The sequence below is a fragment of the Numida meleagris genome, chromosome 5 (genome assembly GCF_002078875.1).
Source record: "Numida meleagris isolate 19003 breed g44 Domestic line chromosome 5, NumMel1.0, whole genome shotgun sequence".
NCBI classification, from domain to species: domain Eukaryota; kingdom Metazoa; phylum Chordata; class Aves; order Galliformes; family Numididae; genus Numida; species Numida meleagris.
The window spans coordinates 36,213,307-36,226,077 of NC_034413.1; the positions used below are offsets into that span (position 1 = coordinate 36,213,307).

The 12,771-nt window shown below is 40.1% G+C and overlaps 1 protein-coding gene and 1 non-coding gene across 2 annotated transcripts; both read left to right on the forward strand.

The window, feature by feature from the left end:
• COPS8 (COP9 signalosome subunit 8) lies at positions 1,707-12,533 on the forward strand. The gene is made up of 8 exons (XM_021399499.1): positions 1,707-1,863; positions 4,828-4,898; positions 6,114-6,162; positions 7,223-7,355; positions 8,313-8,420; positions 8,861-8,923; positions 10,063-10,104; positions 11,057-12,533. The coding sequence occupies exons 1-8, from the start codon at positions 1,717-1,719 to the stop codon at positions 11,134-11,136; spliced, it is 693 nt and encodes a 230-aa protein (XP_021255174.1). The 5' UTR covers positions 1,707-1,716; the 3' UTR covers positions 11,137-12,533.
• On the forward strand, positions 5,503-5,574 carry TRNAP-AGG. The gene has a single exon. It is a non-coding gene; the product is annotated as a tRNA-Pro (tRNA).

A 12,771-nucleotide genomic window follows, 5' to 3' on the forward strand; every position in this document is an offset into this window, starting at 1 on the left:
TGACCCTGTGACTGACCACTGGGCTATCCTGACTTGGTCACTGTCTGGAGATACAAGATGGTGCCCATGAGGCCATCAGTGGGGATGGGAGGGGCAGCCTGTGGGAGCTGGGAATTTATAGATGGATCCTGCTGGAGCTGAGATGGAGATGAGATTGGGAAGTATTTGCTGTCCAGAGGGCAAGGCATGTGAGGAGCGGCTGAGGGTTGTTCAGCCCAGAGAAGAGGAGGTGATGTGAGAAGTGTAAAAGATGCAAAAAATCATATTCCCCTCTTGCATCTTTCCTTCCCAGAAATGCTATCACATCTTTACACAGCTGTCGAAAAGCTGGAGCGGAGAGAGAAGCTTCAGTACAGGTGTGCAACAGGGCAGGTTTGGGCTGGATTTGTAATTTTGCATGAAATATTTCTCTTCCAGAGGCTGTTCTCCACTGGATGAAAGCTGTCCCAGCATGGCTGCGGGGTGTGGGAGAGGTGGTGAAGAGGAGGGTGAAAAGCAAGCAAAGAGAAAGAGGGGGAAAAAAACAAACAAATGGGAGAGGAAAGGGGCATTTCTAGTTATATTGCTTGCATAGAATCTGTGGTCCTGGCAGTTTTGGGAAGCTCAGCTAACAGCACTGGAAAGCAACACTTTCTCCTTTGTCCCAAAAGCTTAATGAAAGACTGAATATATATATATATACATATATATAAAGATGCCTGGCTGCCCCAAAACAGAATGAGTTTTTGGCATGGAGGGGACAGTGGGGCACTTGGAGGTGGTCAGGAGATGAACTGGAGCAAAGAGGAGCAGAGCAACAAAACCACCCTCATATTTCCCCAGGTTTTATGCATTTCCCTTGCAGCTGGTGCCCTCTCGCGGAAAGCTCTCGTCACTCAATTTTGTCTATTTTTCTTAATGCAAAAGCCTTGTCCAGCAGTCCATAGGAACCACAGTGTCACCCAAGCCCAGCACGGCCAGTGGGACCCAAAGTGGCCTTTTGTGGGCACACAGCTGCTAAATCTGCATCGCCATCCATCTGAATAAAGCAGCAGTCCTTCACATTTATCCTGGCGGATTGTTACGGTGTTACCTCTCTCGCAGGTATTCATCTATATATCAATAATATATATACATCTAGGATACCCTTAGAGGATATATATAGATATCCCTTTTTGCCATTTTTATATGGATATACTCTGGATATATGTATCCTATACATATATCTTGTTTATATATATGTGTGTGTGTATATACATATATTTTTATATATACATATATATGTTATATGCGTGTGTGTGTGTATATATATATATATATATATATATAAGTATCTCCTGTAAATACGTGTGTATAGATATGGAGAAGGTATATACAGAGATACATATGGAGATATGTATGGAGCTACATGTATGAATATTATATCCTACACACAGATATATGGGATGTGTCATGCTATACATGCCACATGTAATACCTCTTATACATCACCCCATAGGCAACGCATAAGAGTGGAAATCAACCACTTATTTGCATCCAGACCCAAGGAAATAAGAGGAAAAGGCCAAACCCCCAATCCCCGTATCAGCTCTGCACCGCCCACTCCCCGCCCCCAAGCTTTTGGCCACGCCCCCAATGGTATTGCCCCGCCCCCAGTCATCCCCGTCCCCGAAGTCCTCCAGAGCATAAGAGAGCTGGAGAGAAGCGCCCCCAACTCCCGGAGGACGGAAGTACTTAATGGCTGAGACGGAAGTGACGCCGAGGCGCGCTCGCCGCCTGAGGGAAGGCAGTTGTGGTTGCGGGAGGATGCCGGTGGCGGTGATGGCGGAGGGTGGTTTTGGCTTCAGGAAGCTGCTGGAGCAGTGCGAGACTCAGGAGCTGGAGGTTCGGGGGCTGCTGAGGGACTGGCGTGGGGCTGGGGTTCGAACTGGCCCGCTTGTGCTGGCGGAAAGCGCCTCGGAACTCGCGGGGCTGCGGGCGGGTGCGCGCGCTTTGGTGTGAGTTGTAGGGAGCGGCTGGAAGGGGAGGAGAGAGAAGTCCGCTTGTGTGCGGCTGCCGTGTGATTGAGCAAAGGAAGGTGTTGGAAGGAGGCGGGCAGTGAGCTGGGCTTGGGGAATTCCTTCTAGGTCTGTGAATCTCTGGTTAGCGGGCCCACGCTGGGAACTTCCTGCACAGGTTTCTAAGTTCGGGTGTGTGAAGAGTTCCCGAGTCTGATTGTGTGCAGTGCTGGCGTATCATTAAGACTGACATATATCAGCATTTATCACTCAATTTTCATGAAGTTGATTGACTTAGATCAGCAAAAGTAGTTCCTCACATAAAAATTGTCATAACCCCAATAAAGGTGAACAGTTTCTACATGTTCACTCCTTGTCCACTGACCACATTACAACAGCCTAAATTCCTCATAATTCTGTAATAATGGTAATCACAATACCATAATCCTATGGTAAATGCAGTTGCTGCTATAATGATGCTAAAAGCCATTCTCTGGTGATATCTGCAAACCTCTCAGGAGGGGTCTTGTGGAGTTTGTGGCACTTCTATAAATGTGAAGCTTATGCTTCGTGCTGCAGTGATTTGAAAGAAAGGAAAAATATGAATTTTCCCCTTTCACATACTCTTTAGTGATTCTGACTTTAGATCTTGTTATCTTAGCAACTGAAAAGAGAGAGTTGATGTAGTCAGTGTTTGCTTGTACTAGTGTTTTTCAGCTTGCTGTTGATGAGCAGTGCAGTTTTACAGGATAAAGAATAATCCTTAAATGGAAAGGGGTACTGCTTAACAGTTCTGCAACACTGAGCCTCACTTGAAAACAAAAAAAAATCTGTTTCAATTTCCTGTTTCTCTGCTGAGCCCAGGTGCCCTTTCATATTTCCACCATGGTGCTGTAGCTTCTTAGTATGTCCCTAATTCAGTGGGAGAGCATTATGGAGTTGTGGAGGAGCTGCTGTGCTGGAAAAATGGCCAATCCACTTCCTCAGGTGATGGATGCACGTGTATAGTGGAGAAGTGTACCCTTGTATCATGTGGAAGAGTTGTGTGTTTTACTTAGAAGCTGTGTACCTGAGCAGATCCTCGAAAGAGTACCTGGACAGCACTTACACTGCAGGTGTTCATTAGGGAATCTGAGGAAAGGGATAGTTAGGGTAATGAGGTGGTGCTGCTCCTCAGACAACATGTTAAGCTTATGTACTAAATGGATTCCCAGTGAGAACTATCAATTCATTTACAGTTTATTTCTATAAATGCAATTATCTTTTCATTCAGATTTAACAGCCTTCAGGGCAGTGGTGGTGGTTTGGCTTGGGCAGTTGATTTGAGCCTGCCTTGTCCTGGCTTTATCTGCCTTTTTGGCCTCTGCAGCGTTGTCAGACCTGTGGGCTGCCTTCTGGGTGTCAGGGATGGAGCCCAGCAGGTTTTGGGCTTTGCTTCTGCATCCAGAGGTTTGGCATCCCTTCCTTACTTCCCTGCTGCAAAGTGTTGTGCTGGATGTCAGCAAGATCCAGGGGCTGTTACAAAGTCACTGAATTTAAACTGTGCCCTGTTTAAAGCCTCTGCTCTATCTCCTGGATTAACAGGAGAACCTCTGCTGCCATTTAAACTGTTCCCGAATAGTTTGGTAGTGCTGGTAAGTTATGTGCTGTGCTTGTCTGCATCCGCATCAAGATTCTTGCAGGCACAGTGTTACCTGCTGACAGAATTCATGTTTTACAACATGAGCTGATGCTATAGGCTGACTTTTTTTATTACAGGCCAGGTGTTGCTGTAGGACATTTTAAACTTGCATTAGGGACCGGAAATGTGATAGAGCAAAGCCATGCTTCCTGCAACTTCTTATGGAGAACAGAGGTAGCCCTGTTTCTATTTCCATCAATGTTACTGTAGATGCAAAACTATTGATTTTCAGTCTGGTTCATTTGGTGATAGTTACCTTTTCATCTGTTCCACTGGTTTTCTGGCAGAGAAACTAAGGAATTTTCTTGCATTTGGCACAAAGAAAAGCTGGAGACTTTGCACAGTTCAGGCAGGTGTTATTACTTGACCTAGCTTTGTTTTAGTGCATGCGATCTAGAGAACACCTGCAGAGACTGTTGTGTTTGTGGATGGGTAATGAGCCCTGGAAATGATGTCAGAATAGCTGGGGATGATATCTCCTTAGTGAAATTGCTCATAATCTCCTTTTGGCTTTGGCGAGCCTGTAAATTGTAGCTGTAAATAAATCAATAAATACTAGGCTTCCTCTGAGTACTTTCTGCGCTGTCCTTTTCCTATAAGCTTTGTAACAATTTATCAATCTTTTCAGCTTTTAGATGATGGTAGACTTCCAAGATTTTATAACTTTATTACATTTTTGTCTCATTTGTATGGTTTATGAGGTCTGCTGAAGTGTGGTGTCAAAGCTTGGTTGGGATTTTTAAGAAGTTTAAATGAGCAAAAAAACTTTCTGGTCTGGTGTACCCTGAATGGAATTGAAGTTGAGGTCAAGATAGATGACGTTATTGACTAGAAGGGATGATTCTGAGGAAGTATGAAGTTGATTACTGCTTCCATGAGCAAGAGCTAGAACGTTGGTGTATTGAACTATGTGATTTTTCTTATTCTTATGGCAAAACAAAAGTTTTATAAGCAAAACTGGCACATGCAAGCGGTATCTCATAGGAAGATACAACTGTATTAATGAAGTATTGTGATAACTTCTGTTGTAAATGAAGCGTGTGGACCTCCAATGACTTGTCCATAGCCATTGCCCAATATAAAAAACTGCGGCTGCCTTGGAATGCTCTGTTTTACTGAACTTAGCTACTTTTAAAATACCTAACAAAGTGATTTGTACTTGTTCTTTAGGCCCCTGGAGGAATCGCAACACCCCTTGTTTATGGCCAACTTCTAGCTTTATACCTGTTGCATAATGACATGTAAGTGGCTCTTATTAATCTTTAACCTCAGATACCGGATTTGTTACTATTAGTCTGATCCAGATTGATCTGTATTTGCTAGAATACTATGAGTCAGGCAAGTGACTAACATCATGCATGCAGGTAAATGCTGTCGTCTTAAAAAAAAAAAAAAATTAAGACAAAAAAAAATCCAGAATTAGGTCTCTCAACCTTTACTGTCAGGAAGAATTCTCCTATGTTGGCTCTTGCCAACTCTCCCTGATCATAGGGAAACAAGTTGAATTTTAAAAGTTGTTTAACTGCTGCAGTTGGCTCCTTTGGAAAGCGTTGAATGCTTCAGTGTTTTGACTTGTAGCTTTTCAAGGCTGGATTTGCTTTGTGTAAGATTGCAAGCTGCTGCTTGTCTATAAAGTTATAAGCTTTCTGTATAAAGAATGAGGAATGTTGATGGTTTAAGCAAACTAAATCTGTATCTTGACCCATCTGAATAAAACTGTAATCCTTTAAATGTAGCCTGATGGGTTATTACAAGTAAAAATTTGATCCTTTCCTCTTAAAGTTTTATTGAAATAGTGGTTATATTCAGGCAGAGTAAATGACACTGCCATGTACATATACTGCCGGCTCGTTGGTCTAGGGGTATGATTCTCGCTTAGGGTGCGAGAGGTCCCGGGTTCAAATCCCGGACGAGCCCTTGTTTTTCAGGTTGGAACTAGATCTAGATCTTTAAAGTCCCTTGTAAACCTAGCTGTTCTACGATTCTCCGAGGGCAAATTCCATCCTGTGTTGAGTTTGCGTAGTAGGCTGACTCAAATTAATTTTGGTCTGATACTGTAGAACTGTAATTTAAAAAAGAAAATTGTGGTGAAACTTGTTTTAAACCTTTCTGAGAATTTCTGTTCACTTCTGGTTTAGATTTCTGCTAGTGTACTCTAAAGATCAATAATTAAAAATTTCAGTATGTTCAGCCTCTACAATGCATATGAGAAAGCTAGATTGGGAAGAACAAGCACAGTCTAAATCTCTAGCCTCTAAAGTGAGCTGCAGGAACACTAAGAATATTTTTGTACAACAAATACTAGTGTTTCATTTTTAGCTCATGCTCTTAAGTTTCTATTTTTGTTCTATAATATATCAGTACATTAGTACATGTGTGTATAATTTATAAAGACACATATGTTGGTGGGGAGTGTGCTCTGGAAGGCGCTGAGAAGTCTTTTAAACTTTCTTTAGGAACAATGCACGGTACCTTTGGAAAAGAATCCCTCCTGCAATCAAATCTGTAAGTACTTCATGAAATTCCAGTTGGTACTAAAATGATTTCATGTAAACTTGAAAATGATAACTTTTTCCTTCTCCAAGGTTTCTGTTTTGTGAGTAGCCTTGGGCTTGATTCTGTGCCATGAATACACGGCCAGCAGATGGCATGCTGGTCTTCCAGAGATCTTCAAGTTGCAAATCTGTCTATTGCTTCTTTTCCTTCTCAAGTAATATTATAACGTAGAGTTCTGTAAATCTAGAGTTTTTATTAGAAAACCTCAAGATAAAGGGCAGTCGGCTGGAGGAAGGCAACAACTCTGGTCTAAGTATCTGACTCTGGGCTGGAGTTGCACTGCATGTAAGGTTGCAGAATACCTTATGCAGTGAGTTATATCTTGATATTAGTTGTTCCATCAAATTTAACTTTCTGAAGGCATTTTCTTTTGCACTGCCTTTGGATCAAAGATGCGTTTTGATGCTTTAGCTACTCAAATCAAAGATGTTACTCTACTACCCAGACTGGTGTTTGGTTACTCTTCTGATAGACTGGCATTTGTTCTGAGCCTGTTGACCAATATACAACACAGTAGAAGTAGCCCTTAAAGTCAATTGTGGGAAAACGGTTGTAGTGAGCGTGATACCATTTTAAATGTGATCCATGCTCATGACTTTCAAGCTAAATTGTCTTCAGTATGCAGATGGCCTCTGCACTCTGTAAAGCCTCTGCTGAAGGAGGAAACATCTATTTGAGGAGAAAATAGTTGTACTTGTCCTTTGGCAACTCCAGTCAGCACTCTGCGTGCAAACTATCCTCCATGGTTTTAGCTACTATGCCAGCCTGAATTGATGCAACTGATGTGAGCAGACTTTGCTCATGTGAGTGATAAGCTTTGGCAGAAGGACGGGTCAGGAATGAGCAGCAATTATAGCTATTTAAACAAGATTTCCCACTGTTCCTCTCTTGATTGTTTACAGGTATTGATATCCGCTTCCGATGGGGAAAGAAAGGCAGTAGGAATGAGTTGTATAGAATGGTCATTGTAGAGAACAGACAACTCTGAATTAACTGTTTTTGACAACAGGCAAATGCTGAACTTGGCGCAGTTTGGTCAGTAGGACAAAGAATCTGGCAAAGAGACTTCCCAGGAATCTACACAACAATCAGTGCACATCAGTGGTCTGAGACTGTTCAACCAATCATGGAAGCACTTAAAGGTACAAACTGAACTCCTGCAGGTAGCGCATAACCTGAAGTTATTTGTGTATGTTTTTGAGAAGTGACTACTTGGGATTGCTAAAAATCAAAACTGGTCAGGAAGCTTACCAAGTTTTTATTTTATTTAGAGGATTTTAGGTATCGGATGTAAAAGAAGAGCTCACTACAAAAACTTTTAGATTATAACCAGCATACTTTTATCTGTTGCATGTTCTTGTATATTCTTAGAGTTTCATATACAGTTTGTTTTATTCTGTGATAGCACAGCAGGCGACTAGATACACAGCTTGGTCAAACTCACTTAACCAAGAGTGTTGGCAGTTTGGTTTGGCATTTCAGAACCTTGTGATGCTTATAAAGATTTCTTTTAAATATGGCTTTAAAGAAATGGTTTAGCGCTTATAGGCTGTGTAATACATATGTGCAAATAACTAGTCTTGCTACTAGAGGGCACTACAGACTGCTAAAAAAACCTTTGAAAGTATTTTGCAATAGTAAATTTTCTGTGGCTTTAGGAACAACCGATTTGCAGATGCTTTGCTATCAAAGCAGACACAGTGGGGGAAAAAGTCATGAATAGTTGTAACTAATTGCTATTTTTAACGATTTTTTCATGAGTTTTCTGATTCTGAATAATTTGAGGCAAATTTAACTTCAGATGACAAATACTGTCCAAAGCTGAGTTTCCCAAACTGCAGTTTGCCTGTGAGTGGTAGTACCCTAACTGCATTTGGAGTTGAAATGCTGTCCCTGAGGGGTTTTCTCATGGTATAAGCAAGCTGTTGCCTCTAGCTGTGACCCTTGAGACCTGAATAATTGTTGGGAGGGAGAACTTTGAGGTTTTAGTGATTTTTTTTTTCCAAGTGGGTTTTGTGCTGTTTGAATTGAAAACATCTCAGATTTCCTAGCTATGGAGATTAGTCTACTGTCTAATTACAGTATTTCTCTCTTTCTAGATGCAACTAGGAGGCGAGCTTTTGGACTGGTTTCTCAGGCATATACCTCAATAGTTGCAGATGATTTTGCAGCCTTTGTTGGGCTTCCTGTAGAAGAAGCTGTGAAAGGTACTTTGTATCTATTCATTGAGAAGATTTCTGCAAGTGGTTAGAGAGCTATAGGTGATGGTAAACAGAAACGTATATACAAACTCAGAAATTTTTATAAAGAAAATTGATGAGGCATTAAATAGAGGTAAATTGCTTAGTTTGGTATAAATGTTTTATTTGCTACTATTTACCATTGTTATTTTCCTCTGCTGTATGTTGTGGGTGTATCAGAGCAATTCAGGAGTGAGCAAAAAGTGAAAGATGAGAAGGCTCATGTGCTGTTACTTTCAAGAGCTTGTTTGTTGAACTAAATGTCTGAATGCCCATAAGAAGTGTGCTAGGGTTTGTAACAGGGTACTGAGATGCTTTTCTACTGGTCTTAGTGTGCATCTGTTTTGTTTCTGGCAGTTGTATAAGATTTGTTCTTACAAATGTGGAAAAAAAAAATGTCTTTTCAGGTGTATTAGAGCAGGGCTGGCAAGCAGACTTCTCCACTCGTATGGTAATGCCTAAAAAGCCAGGTAGGTGGAACTGTTATTTCATTAGACATTGAATTTAACATTTTCTAATAATTAGATGCTGGCTTTTAATTAAAATTTTAATTAAAATTTTGCATAATATTTTGCTGCATTTCTTATATGGATTTATGCAGCTATGAAACATGGTATGTTTATAAAGTGTAGGAAGTACAAATTAGTGAGTTTAGTTTTAGGTTACAAGCAGTCTGGGTTAAACTAAATCCTCAAATTAACATTTTTAAACAAAAGCAGACAGGATATGCTATGGCTTTGCCTGCTCCTCCTCTGCTGTTGGCTCTGACTCAGTGGAACATAAGTTGGATGACCTCAAATGACATGTCTTAATTTAATAAAGATGAGCAAAAATATACCGTTTTTGAACCTGAGAAATTTTGTTTGGAGAAGTTGAACTTTAGGGAGGGATTTAGTAGATCTTTGTTCTGAGGACCTAAAGTTATGGGTATAATTTCCTTTGCTTTTATAACTATCATGCTGTTAATAACAGGATTGACGTTTCTGCAAAAACACTTTTTTTTTTTTCCTAAGGTGGTATCTAAGGGTGTTTTCTGTTTGAGACCCAGATGAATGTTAAGCTGTGAAGGCAGAGATGTAATGTTTTGTCTTAAGCTGTACAGTACAGCTCTGGAAATAGGAGTCAAATTGTCATGTACCTAACATCTATAAAGCTAAGAGCAGAGGGAGGAAAAAATCTTGTTTGGGCAGAGTTCTTAGGTCTTTGGAGCCCAGAACATCTTAAACTTGTCTCAGGCAGGGTGCTGGCATTGTTTTGTCTGCCATTAGGGCAGGATGACCAACCAAAGTCCTGAGCTTTTACCTTTGACCAGTTTCTCTTTTTCTCATGAACTGGTTGCAAAATAAGCTGTTTTAAGAGCTACTTACACTTGGTACTTTTCCAAAACTTGGTTGCAAGAACTACTATTGAGGCAAAAAGTGGCAGTCAGCTGTTTTGAAGCTGCATATGTTATTCACTGGACTTTGAGCATTGTGCATTTTAACTCTGAAGTAAAACCTTGGCACAGAATAGGCTTAATTTTAGAGACCTTTTTTATGCAGGTTTGGCTTGGCGCATATGATTGTTAAAATTAGTGCAGTGGGCTAACTTCTGTTGTATTTTTCTACAGGTGTACTGGAAGCTTCCTTCAACAGATTTATTCCTTCATCAGGTATTTCCTGTTTGTGTACAGTCTACTTGCAAATGTTGAAGACTTGCATGATTAATATAAAGAGTTTCATCAGCACTACAAAATATGACTTGAATCCTAGAGAACTGTGTCCATCCCTTACAAATAAATATAACTGGGCTAATTGGACTACTTACACGTTTCCATCTTCTCTTCCTCTTATGTATGAATCTACACTTTAAGCCGTGCCCAAAACATCTACCAGAAGTGTCTAAAATGTAGAGGTTTAATTTCAAGCCAATTTGAAGGGCTAGAATGTTGCTTCTCAAAACAATTCTGTCGTTTACAGCCTTGTCTTAACACGTACTTGCAGTCCTAAGCAGTACGTTTCATTTAACTGCATCTTGAATGTTGCCTGTTAACTTTTAAGAAGGAAAACTACATAACATTTATCTTACTTTTTTTCAGTCATTTTTAATTCCTGACTTATCTAGCAGGTTTTAGTCACTTGTCTTCCAGTCTATCCTTACTATAATTTCAGACTAGCTAGCATTTATACAAGTACTTGTACGTGCACTGCCTTTTCCCACAACCTGTGCAGTGCTTTTTGTTAGTCAGATAAGCCAGTAGATTTATTATGTTCAGTGTGACAACTTGTAAGGAAAGGAGCAACTGAAGTGCTCCAGGAGTCTTTTTTCTCAGTGGAGATACTGTCAATCCTCATTATTGACAGATTCCAGTATATGCAACATGTTTTTTGGAAGCATGCTGAAAACTGGAACTTTTAACAAGTACCTTTGCTGTTAGCTCTTGTACAACTTAACGTTGCAGATGACAGAAATGAAGCCTGTCAGCTAAAGCTGTGTAGTTAAGAGACCAAACCTAGGTATGTGCCCTGTCACTGGCTCGTGTTTAAGTTTTTCGTTGCTACTGGGATGGATGGTTGATCTCCTTTCTTAATTTCATTAATGCGTTATTTGTTTTATTTTTCTAGAACCTGCTCCGGTTCCACCAATTCCAAATGAACAGCAGTTGGCCAGATTGACCGACTATGTGGCTTTCCTTGAAAATTGATGAACCTGCTTCTCTGTCTAGAGCAACTTGGGAATCCTGTGTACTGACAGTTCTAGAAATCTAAGACTTATTTTGTATTTGTTAAATGTTGCAACATCCCCTTCTCAAATATGTAAAGTATAAAGTGTATGTTATCCCAGTTTGTTTTGCCAAAGCCAAGCTAGCAATTGAAACAATCGTTTAACTTCTGTAATACTTGTTCAGTAGGTACACAGCAGTATTACACAGTTTTTTTACTGACTTGTAGCTAAGAGATGCAGAACTTTTTTCAGGTGTATCAGAAGTGGAGAAGAAAGTTTTGAGTAATGAGGCAGGTTAACTGTATTAGGGGGGTTAATGTTACTTGGTTACATGCTTCTGTGGTGAGCACTGCAGTGCATACTGCAGATCAGTTGCATGTTCATCTAAACTAGAAAGCAACAGAATGCTTTACCCACATCTGTAGAGAATGTTTTGTTGAAACAGTAACAAAACAACTTACAGTAACTCTTCTGGAAGTCTTTGACATTTTTCTTATAGTTGATCTTTTTTTTCCTTGTTGGTCTCTATGGTTTAAAACTTCTTTCTTGTTTTGATTGAGGAGAGATTTCACATTGGACGTATTTTTATGGCAGAATGATTGGAGTCCTTTAAGGAAAGGAAAGGTTCGCTTTGAGGAATAAATGTTTTACTTTTGAAGGTTTTATTTTTGAGTACACATAGGACACTAGGTATTTGGCTTGGAAACCACGTACCTTCTTAAAGCCTGTCATGTTGTGGTTCTTTCCGGTACAGTGAACCTGGATCTACTACAAACAACTCTCACCTGCTTTTAAGCTTTCTGAATTACTTCTGCAGTTACTGGAAAGGACTTTTAATATCAGATACCTAAATCAGATAGATTTCCCTGAGTAGAGAGGCCAGTCAGGGGAAGGATATTTTTGTGCTGCAATGTCAGTTTGGGGAATAAATTTCCTATACCAGAGCACTGCTGTGTTGATCTTTGAGCTGGGAGTGGATTTTAGAAACAAAAAGATGAGTTGCATTCCCGGGCTTTTTACCATTCTTATGGTGGTAAAGACTGTGGAGAATAGTGGTGCTTTAAAGGGCAGTGCGTGCCGTCACTCACTTCTAATCCCCCTTTTTCAACATCATATTCAGTGGTTTATTGTTGAAGATGTCAGGTGTGCTCTGTTATGATTGTTTTTCCAGTGTGCACTACCTACTGTACATTCTCTTGTTGGGGGATGTGTTAGCAGAGAGGAATTCTAAATTGTGCACTGCTGCTTTGAGAGCTCCCTTTATATGTAAACATTTAGTCAAAATGATTATTTATTTGAAACTAACCCCTAAGACCTGGATTTCTAAATATGATGCAAACTTATCTTCAGTGATATTAAAGAACATGTTTACACTGATCTTGTGTACTTCATTTTTAATTTTCTTCTGAGTACAGTTGTTCTGGTTTGGCTTGTTTTTCAGTGGATTCTGATTGGCCTAATTTGAACAGGGCTAGTTAAAGATTAGTGCCGTACTTTGTCTAGGCAGGTATTTAGAACAACTTCATGTTTATATTAAAACACTGGCCTTCAGGTATCACTTAAAATGTACAAAGGTGTGCAGTAGTTAAACTAAGTGAAAATTTCCTTTTCAGTG

Coding starts and splice junctions, on each gene's coding strand:
- COPS8 (XM_021399499.1), top strand. CDS start 1,717: ATGGCTGAGACGGAAGTGACGCCGAGGCGCGCTCGCCGCCTGAGGGAA. Junction 6,163..7,222: donor TCCCTCCTGCAATCAAATCT/GTAAGTACTTCA, acceptor TTTTGACAACAG/GCAAATGCTGAACTTGGCGC. Junction 8,421..8,860: donor TGTAGAAGAAGCTGTGAAAG/GTACTTTGTATC, acceptor ATGTCTTTTCAG/GTGTATTAGAGCAGGGCTGG.